Consider the following 15452-nt stretch of genomic DNA (forward strand, 5'->3'; position numbering starts at 1 on the left):
GTAGTGAATAATGCTGTCCTCAGCTTCCACACACCATTTGGAACGCTTCACGTACCGTACTACGTGGGGAGGCAGAGACTTCAGGACGCCTGGTCACCCGACTGCAAGGCCGTCCAAGTTTGTCGTGGGCTTCGTATCTGGAGTGGAGTGTAACCGCCCGGCCGTGACACCAGTAGAAACGGCGCGGAAAGAGAACGTCGCCCACTGTTTACGTAGCGCGTCTGACGGACATGATTCCTCACAGCACCCCACCGTAACCGCCATGCGGTCATGGGGGAGCATCGGCAGCGAATTACATCGAACGCACACAGGGCATTGCCAATACGGACAACCTGCTCAAACCTAATAGTGTCCCGCGTCAGCCCTAACGGCGGGCAACTTCGTCCCCCTTCACACACCAAGGCGGAATGAACACAACATAGCTTTCACGTGGTGTTGGTTTCAGATTCCGCTCAGAACGCTCCAGTTGTGCATCCTCTTCGGGGCCGAGTATCAGCCATTATCGTGCGAATTAACCAGCATCTCACTTAACTGAGGTGACGTCAGGTGACAGCAGAGCCCGACTGGCGCGGGCCACAGAAGATGAATGTTTGGCGGCGGCCCGCCAAACGTTCGTCTTGCCCTGTGTGGCGAAATCCCCGAAACGGCGCGTACTTGCAGGAGCTATGAGTCTTCACTAATCGGTGACATGAAGAACAGCTGCTGACGAGGGCAACGAATAGTCAAGAGATGCTTGTGTCACACGCATGGAGAGGTATCAGCATCAACATGGCGTTGGGGGCAGGCTATGCTACACAGCATTCGTTGTTTGCGAACACATTGTATATCAGCTGTGCATGAGGTATCATCGCAGACGGTTTCATAACTGTTCGGGGTTTTTTCTGCATAATGCATCAACGGACAATAAATTAGTGAGCAACTCGTGTAAGCTGTGACCTGTTTTCGCACGGTACATATTGGTAAGACAAGTGTGATGAAACCTTCATTTCTTCACATGAGGTACTCCCTGGCGTGCCAAGCTCTTTCACTCTTTTTGAGTCGCAAAACCTGCACTGCATAAGTTTGAAATTACATTCGGTGAGCCCCTGCCCACCACCTGCTTGCGGAGTCTACATTGCCATGTGGTGGCGTCCCGTTTGTAGGCACGCCATAGATCTAGGCATTGATTCTATCCTCCCTCCACGTATCCTTTGATTGTGATATCTGGCCGTTCATGGTGCCCCTTGTACACGAGGAGGATGGAAAATGGGCTTGCGGCGGTGCAGCTAACCATGCGTTCTTCAGGGGGCGCGACTGCATGTATACTCATCAGTCGTCTGAGTTGGCCTGTTCAGCGTGGGGTGGAGTCAGTCCCGCTCGGGAGCAGACCATTATGCCTCTGTGTCCTTCTGGTGAGAGCCTGGGTCCGCGTGGACCCTCTTGGATAGTTCGCCTGACCGGAATCGGGAGGCTCAGCTCCCCTTCAGCAGACTGGCACAGAAGTGCACCCGTGCAACTACTCCTTGTTGAATTCCCTGTTGCGCGCATTCTCAGACGAGGCGGCCACACGCCTTCAAGACTCGACCTACCACAAATAGCCCCTCCAAACGTGCGAGAGTTATGCTTTCTGCCGCCGTTAGGAGTGCTGCATCGTCGAGACCTGACAGGTAGCCCGACGATAGGGCGGTGGCGGTTCAGATCTTCTTTGGTCAATCCACAGAGATGTGCCCTGAGCCGTACGGCGGCCAAGCAGGATATCTGGATTCCAGGAGATCTACCCTCGCTTCCCTGATCAGGGTCTCGTAGAAGTGTAAAGGAGTCACCAGAGAAGCCATGCTCCCTCCAGAGCACATCGTGACTTACTTCAGCTGCTGACGCATGTCGTTCTGACGACGTCCTATTTTTTGAGAGCCCCGACGTACGCCGAGAATGGGTCATCTTCTGGAATGCGGGGGGGTAGACTGATGAACGCAGGTGTCGGGGCTCGGGAACGTCAGCGTCGTGAGCTCCCGGTCGGAATAGGGGTAGTTTCAGCATTGCCGGTGCTGTGGAGCGGCCCCTCAGTCTTGACCACCAGCTGCCAAACGTACTCAGCTGATGGATAAAAACATCGGTTCCAGCTTATGGAACACAGCATGTACAGAACGGGGCCGAACGGTGGACAAACAGAAGTAGTTGACTAATTCGTAAGCGGGACGCACGTGCAAAACGTCAGATCCGGATAGCCAGCTTGAGCCCTTATGAGGCTAAGACCAATTATACTTGACGGAGGCTAAGAGGGACCGCCGGTGTCAGCTGCAGTAGCCACATAGAAGAATTGACTTATGTAAGACGTTACCGGGCTCTGGCTGAGCGCTTCAACTGCCTTCATGGCCCTGTCAGACTTCGGGTCGCTTCATCATACCAACAAAAAGACGCGTGTGGCACCGCGACGAGCACTACAGTAGAGTTCGAGACTTATGACTCATATGTATGTCACAGAATGTCTGAAACCGGATTTTCGCGTTTTGCTTCCCCGGGATACGATGCCCCACCGCATAAGAGACAAACGTTAAAAGTAACCCACTCTCCTCTGAAACAAACGTGTGAATGACATGTCCGCACGATCTAGCAAGGAGCACCTGTTGTTCACCCTGTTGTTCACCGTGTCACATTATTTTGCGAAGCAAGAATCCGTTAACGTGCTGAGATTGCTCACGGCAAAGTGGGACACGCCGATGCGAGACGACAAACAACATGCACTCACAAGGATGGTATCTTGCGAGAGGGAGAAAGCAATGGAAGTACGACGACTCAAGCATTACCGCACCACAGTTGCAGATATGTCACGTACAGGTGGGGGGGAGGTGCGAATGCGGGCACTCGAAGATCCTCGGTCCTACCCAGTTTTTGCAAGTACCAAGAGCAGAATACAGAGTAGCGATTTCTTATACCTGGTAAACATAATAATGCATAAGGTAACCCGGTTAGCAGCACGCGGCCAAAAAAAACGAAACCGAAACAGTCGTCTTTTGCGTCTCCCTGCAGTCTCCCGCATTGCGAATGTGCTTCGGATGGAAGCACAGCTCCCTAATGCCATCCTCCTTCTCTGTTCACGTCGCAAACGTCGCTTGTTAGAAACTCCTCCGGCATTCCATCAAAGCCAGTTAGCCCGGGACTGCTCGACCCACGATACAAGCCGATGTGCTCTGCTGTGGTTACAGAATTTCCGACACTAGTGATAGGGTTGTAAGCTCCTGTGGCGTGCCGACAAGCACGTACGTGATAAATAGACATGGGAGTTGACATCACTCATAGCATGACGAAGATAATGATAAGAATACTCTACTACTGGCAATCAGGGTTGGCCTAGTGAAATACCGCTGCCACGATACTAGCCCAGATCTGATGAGTAACGTCATGCAGTTCCTACGTGCACACCCGCATCATTACATCGGGATTGGTGATGATCTAAACATTGTGGATCCGCCAATAAAAATTAAAGTGGTGTCTCTGTACGAGCAAGAATGCCGGTCGATTGCGAAAACCACACCGGTGCCAGGCGCCACGCATTGGCGGTCTCAGGGACTCGTGCAAACTAGCGAGCCCGTAAACGATTATTGGCTGAATGAGGGCGTACGAGGCGACTTCGTTTGGAATTCGAGGAAGAGGAAAACCTTATCAACTCGACCCACGAAGTGGAAGTTACGTGGTTGCTGTCTGCTGTTCTACTTGAGTAGGCTGTCCAACTTCAGCGTAAAACTGGAGCCTCTGGCTTGCACAGTCCCCGACCAGCGCACAAGGGCACAGCCACTGCAGAGCAAGGAGTCGCCCGTCTACACGTTTTCTGCCTCCATTTTCATTCGTTACACCTTATGCTGTGTTCCGAATGAGAGCTAGGCAAAACATTTGAATGACCATCAACATTCACCGACAGTGCACATGCCAATTGAGACGTGGCCGCGAGACAGAAGGATCTGATTGGACGTCTGTGCCTTAAACATGCACACTCCTGAGCATCATGCAGTTAAAACTTGAGAATGATATACAGTCGCCAGAGTGGCCAGCAACGAGGTAACAACGAGATTCGCGTCGAGAAGAGTCTCTCCGGTCCGCTGGATACCAATCACGCATCCCATGTCAAGCAAGAATGCTCGAACAGAACGCAGAATAACGAATTAAGCTTCATCGCCGCATCTGCGCCCACCGACGACGTGCCTTTGTAGAAGGCAAGCCCATTGTCCGTTTTTTGTAACTTTTCCTCGGTCGCCATCTCAGCAGCAAAGGGAGAGCCGCCCCCCCAGGCGGGACTAGGGGCATCGTCCCCCCTGGCGGAACAATCATATTCGGGAACAGGTCGCCCTCCTGCCATCGCAGTCCTGGGACCCTCAGTACATCCGTGTCAGATGTAACATTTCCACCAACAGAATGGAAGGCACGTATCGACGTGACAGGGTCTAGGATGAACCACCTCTGTCCAACTTCACGCATGTGAATACTTGACGAAAAAGGAACGGACGGGATAGTCGGCTCCGCATGGTGACCCCACGGTTGGACACCAATGTTGTGGCCTCCAGGAACTCCGGGCAAGACACCTTTTTGACCCGAGGTCATGTCGTCGCGCAAGTAGTGCGAGATATCGTTGTGATTGAGTACACACCGCCCTGAAACCGTCGATCCTCTTGCCGTGCAACGCAACACAGTTTCGTGGAAAAAGGCATCCTCCATCGATCCCTTCCCACATGTGGATACCCACCTTGAAAGGGCGCTCCGTGATGAAAAGTGACGAGTGGAGACGCACTGGGCCGCCAACCTCACGTGGGAATGTGGAGGGTGAGAGCGGACGTTGGGCATGTCACCGAAAGCACCAGACGGCGCTCGCATCATTCCCACTGAAGCCGCGGTAACGCTGCATGCGCGTCTACGACCTGCTGACAAAGATGGATGCCGGAATGTCTGTAGCCAACCGTAACTCTGACTAAGAAGATGAACAGGCAGATCGCCTTCCAATCGACGTGGAACACGGCGAACTGGTTCATGGTCAGGACGGACATTACTGAAAAGCCCTCTAATGCTGCCGTATGCAGTAATCGCAGCTGTATTTTCTTTCAAGCCACAGCTCCGCGCTTGGGGCACCGGGCAGAATGCGCTTTTCCTGGAATTCTCTCTGGACTCCCGCCAGAAACCGCGAATGGAGAGTAACCCGGACAACGGCGGAGTCAGGTCGGGCCGTCCGCCAGAGAGAATTGACGCCTCCATCCTTTGGATATGGCGAAATGAAGCGTCTTCGTTATCACACGAGAAATCCGATATCTTGATGGGATTATCGGAAACAGCGGCGCTGGAGGAGCGCGCCCGCTGGGGCGGACTACGTAACACGCGTTGTGTTCCTTCCCCCGTCAGCAGAAAAGAACGAGGCGTGATAGCCCATTTTTCCACAAGCAGTTGGCTGCTTTGCCGTGGAAGGCCTTGCAGCGCTAACAGACTACCACACAGCATCGAGAAATACCTGCACCCTACTCACCACAAGCTGAGACACACCGGCGCACGCAGACGCGAGAAACCGCGCGCTCGGAGAAAGCAAACAAATGAAAGACAAACGAATGAAACTGAAGTGCTGAGATATGAGAAAGAAACATCCAGGATACTCGTCCGGATGCAAGAAAAGCCTGTAGTTTGAAGGAGGCGAGTACTACTAGATGTTACTACCGGGACTGCAGACCTAGTACGTGGTTGTCCACGGCTCCAGACGGCGCATGACCCGGCATTCAGATCGGTCGTCGAGCTCGATCAACGCTATCGACGCCGATAAACCACTCTGATGCCGAAATGAGTTGAGCTGCGGGTGTCAATATGGAATGTGTGGTAACGGTTTCCATCGACAAAAGGCACTGAGTATTGGAGGTTTGAGCACGCATGCGCCGACGCACGTGCATGCGGGGCAGCAGCATGACGAGTAGCTATTGAATATATCCGCAGATGACCGCGACCGAAAAGCAACAAGAAAAATACTCATTAATCACTCGGTCCACGTCAGGTCCGAAAGTGACCTGGCCACTTGTTACGCCGCATCCTCAAAATGGGAACGTGGCTGCGCTTCACGTGAGTGCAGAAACGCACATGTGTTGTGCCTTAACTTGCGACCGCGGCTCATAGTCACCCGTTGCTTACTGAAAAATATCGGCGGCACGACTAGTGACCACCGAATCATGACTGCGCCGGAGGTATGGCCGTGCCTATGTTTCAACTTTGGGCATGGCGAGCGAGATGGGTGACGGTCGAGACTGACGCTCTCACCACACGCAAGTGAAGGATGGCTTACATAATCAACAGGATCCCCAATGTTCATTCCTCTCCCATCATGGTGGTCCACGCTTACACAGCCATGCAAGTGCGTTAGATGGTTATGAAAAAGTCCATCGACCGGTTTATCACGATGACAGCCCTTTGAACAAGCGGCGTTTGAGGGTAGTGGCAGAGCATGGAGGAAGTGCCCCAAGGGGGGGGGGGGGGGGGGGGGGGGAGAATGGTGCCGATAGTATACCATGGACTTGCTTTAGCGTTTTCAGGCCCTCCGTAACGCACTGAAACTAGGGGGGAGAAGTTGGCATCCACAGGCGCCTGCCACAGACGTCTCGCGTCGCCCTATGTCAAGCGGCACCGGTGCGCTACTAGCTGTTGGTTGATGCTCCCGCTGTTGCTTTGAATTGTCATCTCAAGCCCGCCGACAGCAACTCGCTGCCGTTGAAAAAGAAGAATGACACAGCCCAGTAGGAGAGCACTAACTATGCGAACTTTGGTCGTAAAGTCTGCTCTTTGTCGCAAGATCTATGTTCCATAAATTTCGCACCTTAGTACCGTTGCGCACCGCATATTGACCGTGCTGCTGCGGCCCCCCGCGTTCCCTCCTTGAAGCAGACAGCACACAGGAATCTGAGTCACACCGACTAAAATGCCTGTTCCTCTTTCAGCCGACGTTGTTAACAGGCTTATCTTTGGTCTTGTGCGCTTCCTGTGCGTCTGCAGTACACGATGTGGGGTGTCTTCTTTTCACGGGGTGAAAAACGTAGATTTGACAGGCGTCCGTGAATACGCAAATTGCCAGATTTTACACGACAGGCGTCCTGTGTACCGGCAGAGATGCAGCTTCTCCCGTAATGTAGCCGTTGCTGCCACTGCGTACTTTCATCCCACTCAAGAGGCAGCCCGACACCGGGGGCTCAACAAACAGGAGAGCAGCACTAAATGATGGCAACACCCACAAGCAGCTCCGTCCCAAAATTAACCTCCTGACGTGAAAAGTCATTCCAAGAGCGGACAAAAATCGCACACAAGACGACAGGCGGTGCAGAGTCTGACAGCTCACATGTCATCGGGAACGCGAGCGCCCCCTGTAACCCCTGGAGTAGCTGTCGTAGGGGCCTCCACCGTATCTGGGCCTGTCATAGCCGTCGCGTCGATATCGAGGACCGCTGCAGCACACAACATACACACGCCAGGAGAATGTAGTTTCGCCGCGAATTGTCAGCTGCTCAGGGGTACAGTAATGGACGATTTGTCCAGTTGGTGGAGCAGATGACCTGCGATTCCCGCAGCGGACTGCGCCCAGGAAAAAGGGATATCGCTCACATCGGGTGCCGTCTCCCATGGGGAACACGCGACCCGGTCGAGGACTGGGACATCGAGACCAACACTCTGCTGCGCACGCCAACCCATCACGTGTCGCGCGGCAGCAGTTTCAGTCCTTACGTACAGGCAAGAAACGACTGGAGAGACCTTGAATTGTGTTCCCCCTCTTGAGTCCTCCGACTCTTTCTCTGGACTGCCGCAACTGTTGAGCTTCGAGAATCTTTTCGTGCAACATTAGGCTTCCACTATCATCCTCAGTCCATTGTAGTTCTTTACGCCGTCCCTTGAGTTGGCTTCCGTTGCTGTTTCTTTGTCTTTTGTGTACTCTCTGTACGCCTGACGCCTTCACCCAGCACTGCCTTCAGTTGACAATTGCTTTCGCCATTCTTTCTTTCTGTCTACACTCGTCCCCACCCAGGCGCTGCCCTAAGCCACGTCGGCGGCCTCCATGTCAGGCGCGCACAAAGGACTCTCTTACACTCCAGACGCCCTTCGGAACAAACCACGCAGACCTGCACTCGCCGGCCTCGTCTTTTCAGCGATACGAAACGCTGGATACAGGAAAAGCCTTTGGTCTATTACTCTGACGACCCCTCAATTACACTTCTGTCGCATGCACTCCTCCAAGAAAGCTTCCTTGTACTCTGTAGCCTCTGGCTCCCTGTCCCTACTGCTGCTGAATTCCGACAAACGCTGGCCAGTCTGCTTCCCCCTCCAGACAACTGATGCCGATACGGTCGGAGAAATCTGCCCCTTCTCCTCCCCTGCTCTTCGGCACCCCTAGAAGACAGAACACAAGCTGGACGCGACGCGTTCATGGGCGTCAGACAATTCAGGCACTTTGCGCGAACACCTGCGCGCTTCATTCTGGCACTCTTCAAACTATGCATCTGCAGTGTGGTAGCCGTACTCGTATTCTCTGGAGTGGCTCCTTCTTCCACGTGGTCTCGGCGATCGGCTTCTGCGCCCGAAAGGGGGGCCCCCCCGGCCGCCCCAGAGGGTCCCCAAGACCCTGGCCGTATTCCATTTGCTTCCGCGTAGCGAATGTCTACTTCTCGAATGTCGCCGCGTGCATAGCCGCGGCCTCCTCGGAAATCGTCTCGTCCGTAACCATCACGACCATCCCGCTCGGGTCTGCCTCTAAACAACACCGAGCAAATCACACCAAGACGCACGGGCGGGGTGCTGGTGAGTGGAGGGGGACGGGGCGGAAAGGGGGGGGGACGGGGGGGGAGGGGTCTTGGCCGTACTGGCGCAGAGACGAATGGTCTGGAAAGCACTTCACCTGGCCTCAGCACGGCGGAGCCTGCCTGCCAACAAGACGGATCGATGTATAAAACTTGCCTGCACATGCAGTCTGATCCGTTTGCCGTCGCCTATCCCCGTCAGACATGTCCAGCGGGCTACAACGGACGGGTTAGCTCTTCAAAGAAGCGTCGTTTTCGAATACAAAGTATGCTTTGGCGTCACGCACAATCGCTAGATGATAGCACCCACGACGCGGTAAGATGAAACACTAATTTGTTCCGTCTCGAAAAGCGTGTAAAATCCTGGACCGTTGTGCTTACCCGCGGCCCCGTCGTGTCTGCTCCAGGTGACGCCGCATCGTCTCCGGCTGCAAACAGGCCACCACAAGACACACACAGAACTCAGCGTGATCACGTCAAAGTCTCACCGATCTTCCTTGTGCAAGAGGGGAAGGTTTTCCACGTACCGATTTCCGCCTGTCCTGGGCGATAATGACATAGACCTCGTTGCCGTCGATCATGGTTCGGTCCATCTCGCGCATCGCCTCCTGCGCTGCGGCCTCCTCATAGAACTCCACGAAGCCAAAGCCCCTAAGAAGAAAGAAAACTCACCGACAAGATGATGGCGCGATGTGACCAGGCCCAATACCACAAAGGCAACGACGCAGTTTGCTTCCTTGAGTTCTGAAGAAGCGCCGCCATTTGTCACTTCGCTGCGGCCACCTTGAGGGTGAATCTGCGCGTAATGGCGTACACGATGGATAATATCTGGTTACGTCTAGCAAAGCTCCCCATTCATTCTTCAAATGGGTGAAAAGGATTTGTGGTTCCATCCACATAAACCGTTACAATCCCGTCACGATATACTGTTTGACGTTTCGTAAATACTTTCACGCATGTAGTTGTAAAGGTATTCCATTATTACACCACAGGTGGAATCAGCTCGTGAACGCTTGAGATACCAAACAATGAAGCCTCACCGTGGGCGTTTGGAAAAGTGGTCAAGTGGCAGGTAGACATCTCGTACGCGACCAAATTTCTCGAAAATCTGCCTCACCCGATCCGGGGAGGTCTCGAAACAAAGGTTTCGAATCAACAGGGAACATCCAGTAGCCATGGTGTATACCTCGTTCTGAATCTCAATCGTGAACTCAGTTTTCCACTCGGGAAGCGCGACCGTCTCCGCCGGCTGGTGCTTCGAGCGTCTCACAGATCCACCCAAGCTGTTCACAAAACAGCCGGATATGTAGGTCCGCTGGAACACCGCTGCCACCGACCTGGCCGCCACGCGTCCGCAGCTCAAGCAGGACGAAGGTTGGAGCGAATAAGATACAGAATCTAACCGGCTGTTAAGGCGTTGACGGTCTGCACAATGAATGCGCGGCACACGGGGCACGCCAGGCCCTATGAGAGCACCGTCTTGACGTGCTCACGTGACGGTAGGCAAGTTGATCCACGGGCGACGCCACCGGAACACGCCGCCACCGGAACACGCCGCCACACTGCTGCCCCCGCAGAAAGGCCAGCACGGGTGTGCCGAACTAACGACCAGCAGCAGAACTCGAGAACAAGTGGGAGCCTTCACAAAGGCAATTACTCGTGGAAAGCGGGAGGTAAGAACCGGCTGCAGTAATCACACGGCGCGAGGGGACTTTCGCCCGCTTCTATTGCTGCCGTCTATACTGCTATGTCCGTTAGTCAGTGGAAATACCAGTCACTTGTCCGTCTGAACAAACCGAACAAACAGACGGAGAACAAAAGGCAAGTTCGGCTGCACCGGTGTCCCTGGTGTAAAAGCACGAGGCGGGCAGACGTGGAAAACGAGCGGTTTGAGGCGAAGAAAAGCCACGCATGCCCGTCAGCGAAGACGGCACGGTGCTCCTTTACGAGACAATCCGGCAAAGCGGACGTTCCCGGCCTCGGCAGCGATAACGGCAGGAAGCCAAGAGGACGGGCGTGAAAAATGTTACTCTTGACGTTGAAACAACCAGAATACTGTAACTGGCTCCCGCAACGAACTGTGACAGGGAGGTCCAAAGCAAGAAGAAAAGATTGGTTGGCGCCAGTGTCTATGTCTGCAAGGGGAGGAAGCTGACATACACAGTGTTTCTCTACCCGTTCGGCGCGCGACAGGTCCACAGAAGCTTGTTCCCAGATAAGCCGAGGTGCCCGACCTGCCAGAGACAGTTACCATGAGGTGAGCTTTTCGATCTTTGCACACTTGACATCAGTGCCTGGAAAGTGGGGACAAACCACGAGCACTCTGGACAGTCCGCGTGTGTGAGAGCTCGTGACTGTATTGTTACTACCAGAAAGGGGCTCAACGCCGGCAGCGCACTGAGCTCCTTTCTGGTAAAACGCCGGGTGCAGCGCACGGCGCAAGTTTCTTGAACCATTGGTGCAAGGTGATGCAACAGATATAGGGGAACAGAGCTAATACGTACCGTCCCATTCCTCGATGTGTACTAGGTGGCTGATGCACCTGGAGTTTGCCGATATAATCGGTAGTAATACATCATACGAAACCCCTTCACGGCACTGCGTTCTCTGTCCTTGTCTGTAGGGGGGAGGGTACACGCGGTCGCGTGCCCGCCACACTTGGCACTGAAGTCAAGTGTGTGTGTTATGTAAGCATACGCACTACCGGTCACATTACCAGCAGTCATCATCTCCGGCCTTTTTTTTCCGATCTATTTTTATTGTTGATTCGACTTGAATCAGTTCCCACCGTCGAAGAGTCGTAGCTGAGTCGAGGCTTGCCGGAGGCCAAGAACGCTGGGGCTGTGGCACTGCACATGCGCCCGCGCGCCCCGATATGGATGGCGCCTGTGCACACTCCCGACTGATGTGACTTTCTCCTGTCACTTTTTGTATTTTAGTGACAAGTTGACTTTGCACGTAGTGGACCGGTGACAAAAGAATGGGTTCAGAACAAGAAGCCTGCCAGGCATACGTTGCCCGGCGCGTCATTTCGCTCATGGATGCAACGGATCTTTCTGCTGACTCGACGGAGCATACGGTGACTCTGCTTTGCAGAGACTCTCTTGGCCTTCCGCCAACTGCTGCAGTTTGCGTCTGGCCGCGGTTCGTTAGATTCATAAAAAAGGATCTTACCGCTCAGCTGCCGGAGGTTGCTTGTTTGCCTGTTGCGACGGTGCTCAACTTCCCAAGCGGCAAATCCAGTATTGAAACCGTCAAAAATGAAGCGCTGCAAGCAGTGAGCGACGGGGCAGACGAACTAGACCTTGTAGTGGACTGGGAATTGCTTAATCAAGACGTTGATGCCGGCGAGAGAGCGCTGAGGTCTCTCGTTGCTGCGGTCCGTGAGGTACGTCGAAGGGCGAATGCCACGAATCCCCCGCGGACTGAATCCACGCCCACAAACCACTTTCCAATAGTCCGGCTGAAGGTCTGCCCAGGGCGCCGAGAACCTTAACATATCACTCTGATCAGGCAGTATTCAGTTTGTTCCTCCGTTGTTACCGTTCCCAAGTGTCACGGGAGCCGAGGACCTGACTGTTTGTGCCGTGTGTCTGAGAGAGACGTTGTCGCTTTGGAATGGATGCTCGTCTCGGTGCGCCAATATCATGTCATAAGCAAATTCCATCCACATGAATACTTAGCGTGCATTGTTCTCTAACGCTTCACACAGCTGAATGCGTTCGATGACATAGCGTTGCGGAGCTGTTTATCTTGCTGTTGCATTGTCCCCATCCGCCGGTTTCGAGGGGTACGATGAGGCGTATAGCGAATGCATCAAACTGACAGCTGCATGGCATCTCTGGCTAGAGAATCGACCCCGATTGCCAGAGGCTCTCGCGTTTGCACCAGTGAAGGCCACGTGCATGATGTTCCTTGTGGTTCCAGGTCTCAGGCGCCACAGTCCTGAAAGTGATATTGGAGACGGGCATGCTACGCAACGACAACCCTAACCTCATCTTTCGGGCCAGCATTGCGGCGCTGGAAAGTGGCGCGGATGTGCTAAAGACATCGACGGGGAAAGTGCCCGTGAATGCAACGCTTCCAGCTGTAACACAGATGTGTCTGGCCATCAAGGAATACAAGGCCTCACATCGTGATGAGAGGCTTCCTGGCATCAAAGTAGCCGGAGGAGTGAAGTCTGTCGACATGGCGGCGCAGTATTTGAGCCTGGTCACAGATATCCTTGGTGCTGACTATATCACGAAAAAAACATTTCGAATTGGTGCATCCTCGCTTCTCGGTGCTGCCCGGAAATTCGTTGGTCGGTAATATTCTGAGGACGTGTGAGAACTCGAATTTTTCCACGTCAAGCGAAAGGAGTTGGTATACTCTCGACAGGGTCGGGCCCCAGGGGAGTGCACAGAAGTTGTTTTTTCCGGAGGCGTCGCACGTGTGAGCATCCGCAGTCAGTGCGCGAAGCTGTTCATTTGGTTTCACGCGCTGCTGGTAATGGAGGCATACCGCCACCGGAGCAGCTGCTTCCTGTGCCGCATCACGCTTGCAGTTTGTCGACTATTCATTGTTCTAGGGTGCGTCTGGCGGTCTGGCGGAGGTTTCCTGCTTCGGACGGTGACCGCGTTGTTGATGAAACAACGCTGTGCTTTTGCTTGAAAATGTATGCCTTATCAGTGAAGGCAGCAGCAAACGTACCAACCTTCATATTGTTGCGGTTCTCAGTTAAGCGGGCCAACGCGGCGTGACCGCAACGATGTTTGTTCATGCGATATTCGTCCGCAAAATGTACATGCGAATGCTTCCATGCATATCGGACTACGTTGTTTTATAATTGTCATGCCATGACCAACAAACAGGCGAAGTATTTCGGCATGCTGAGCTGTGAAAAGCAGGTCTTGTTGATGAAGCAGTCTCCGGCAGCCATCCACAGACATGCATCTCATGCTCTCGAAAGTCCCATCCTCCACGCAGGCGTCGCCGTGATTCGTTTTGCCGCCGCACTTCCTCCGAACGTCCCAGCGATTCTGCGCAGGCGCGACAGTGGAACACCACAGTTAGGTGAGGCCCAGGTTCTACGCAGAGGCACGTATTCATGGCTTGTCGAATTTGCCAGTGGCGATTGTTGCAAAATAGGCGACCCCGGTGGTTCGCAGGGTGTAGGAAGACGCTCGGTCGCATTACAAATCGCTTTGCACGTTGCCGTTGGTGCATGCTGAAGCGAAGAAGACTGCTGTGTTTTTGGAACGTCTTCCTATACGAGTTAATGCACTATCCGCGTTGGAAGGTGAACAGCAGACCGGTATATCAGCACCGTAGTCATCGCGCCGCAGTCCAGTGCCCATGTACGAAAAGGCGCGCTGAAAGAAGAAAACACCCGCGGGGCGTTTCACCTCTACAAGTTGCGTGTTCGTTTCACGTCCGCTTCGTTTAGCATGCCAGAGCGACCTCGCTCTTCAACGGAACAGCAATAAAGCCATACGGTGTCACTTGACCAGCATCAGTCCACTGCTGCAATACGCATTGCCTCGGAGAAGTACACAGTTCCCTAGGGTCATCGGAGGTATCGTGCCATCTGCTACCCCTTCGTCTATCGTGAGTCTCACATCGCATCATGAGCTGCTCGCAATCTTCTTGTCCTTTGCTCTTTTTCTTCTCGAGTGATTCTCCTTCGGCTCTGCGCGGATGCTGACAAGCGGAAGTAGCATAGAATGCACATTGTCCGTAACGTCATAATGCCCGTGTGGCTACCAAACCGGCTGGCACTGTTACGTAATCTTCCTCGTGAAAGTTGAAGCAAGCTCTTGGCAATGCTCACTAGCAATGACAAGGTGTGTGTTCTATTTCGTGTGTCTCGTTGAGGCACCTGTCTTACGAGACCTGAGACATCCAGCTTGCGGTGGCACTGCGCAATGACTGTGCTCATTGGCCTTTGCAGAGTGTGACAGGGCATCGTGTCTTGCTCATTATGAGACCAGATCACTGTTCATGCACCGCAGTTGGCGTGGCTGCGCGCTATATAACGCTTGCACCTCACAGGCTTGTGAACGAAAAAAACTAGAACGCTCCCCTAACCACGGTGACGCACACACACGATGCTGTAGCATCAGCGTTTTCGCAGCGTGCTTTGCATGCGCGCGGATGGTGTTCTTTCTCACAAGCCTTGACACGACGGAAGAGATTACACAAGCAGCGCATGGAAAATCAATAGATCAGCAATCAGACCGTGCCCGTGACGCCGGCAGACTCCCCATGCAAGAAAGCTGTCGATGGCATAAGCTGGGCGTTACCACGCGTCCGGTACCTCAACATTGCACTAGATACTACACGATACCACAGCACATTTCCACGCGTTGCAGGCGGTCACACCCGCGCCGATGTGAACCGCTGCTATACCTTTTATTCGTTCCACGAACCTGTTTCGTCGAAGAGTTTGCTCTGTACATTTTTATATTCGGTCTGCCGGACGGCCGGACTGCTGGTGCTGCTCGTCGCGCTCATAGATTGCAGTCTAGCAGCTTCCAACTGATCCCGCCTCCGTTGGACCATGCTCCAGCGATAACACAGAATGACAAAATACAAACGGTCATGTGGGAAGCGCGGTATGCAAACGGTTGCCACGTGTGAAGCCGCTTCTGTCTGGGGCCATCCCTGGCGCTCGAGAACCCAACCGGTCAGCTATGC

The 15452-nt window shown here is 53.7% G+C and overlaps 2 protein-coding genes across 2 annotated transcripts; one reads left to right on the top strand and one right to left on the bottom strand.

The window, feature by feature from the left end:
• Window positions 1–7320: 7320 nt before the first annotated feature.
• Window positions 7321–9951, bottom strand: BESB_053640 (RNA recognition motif-containing protein; the record flags this gene model as incomplete). Its single annotated transcript, XM_029363799.1, has 5 exons — window positions 7321–7430; window positions 8498–8721; window positions 9156–9202; window positions 9302–9425; window positions 9815–9951. 5 exons carry the CDS (start codon window positions 9949–9951, stop codon window positions 7321–7323), a joined length of 642 nt encoding a protein of 213 aa, XP_029219722.1.
• A 1803-nt stretch (window positions 9952–11754) lies between these two features.
• Window positions 11755–13085, top strand: BESB_053650 (deoxyribose-phosphate aldolase; the record flags this gene model as incomplete). Its single annotated transcript, XM_029363800.1, has 2 exons — window positions 11755–12162; window positions 12702–13085. The coding sequence occupies 2 exons, from the start codon at window positions 11755–11757 to the stop codon at window positions 13083–13085; spliced, it is 792 nt and encodes a 263-aa protein (XP_029219723.1).
• Between the last annotated feature and the right edge of the window lie 2367 nt (window positions 13086–15452).

The sequence above is a fragment of the Besnoitia besnoiti genome, chromosome IV, assembly GCF_002563875.1.
Source record: "Besnoitia besnoiti strain Bb-Ger1 chromosome IV, whole genome shotgun sequence".
NCBI lineage: Eukaryota > Apicomplexa > Conoidasida > Eucoccidiorida > Sarcocystidae > Besnoitia > Besnoitia besnoiti.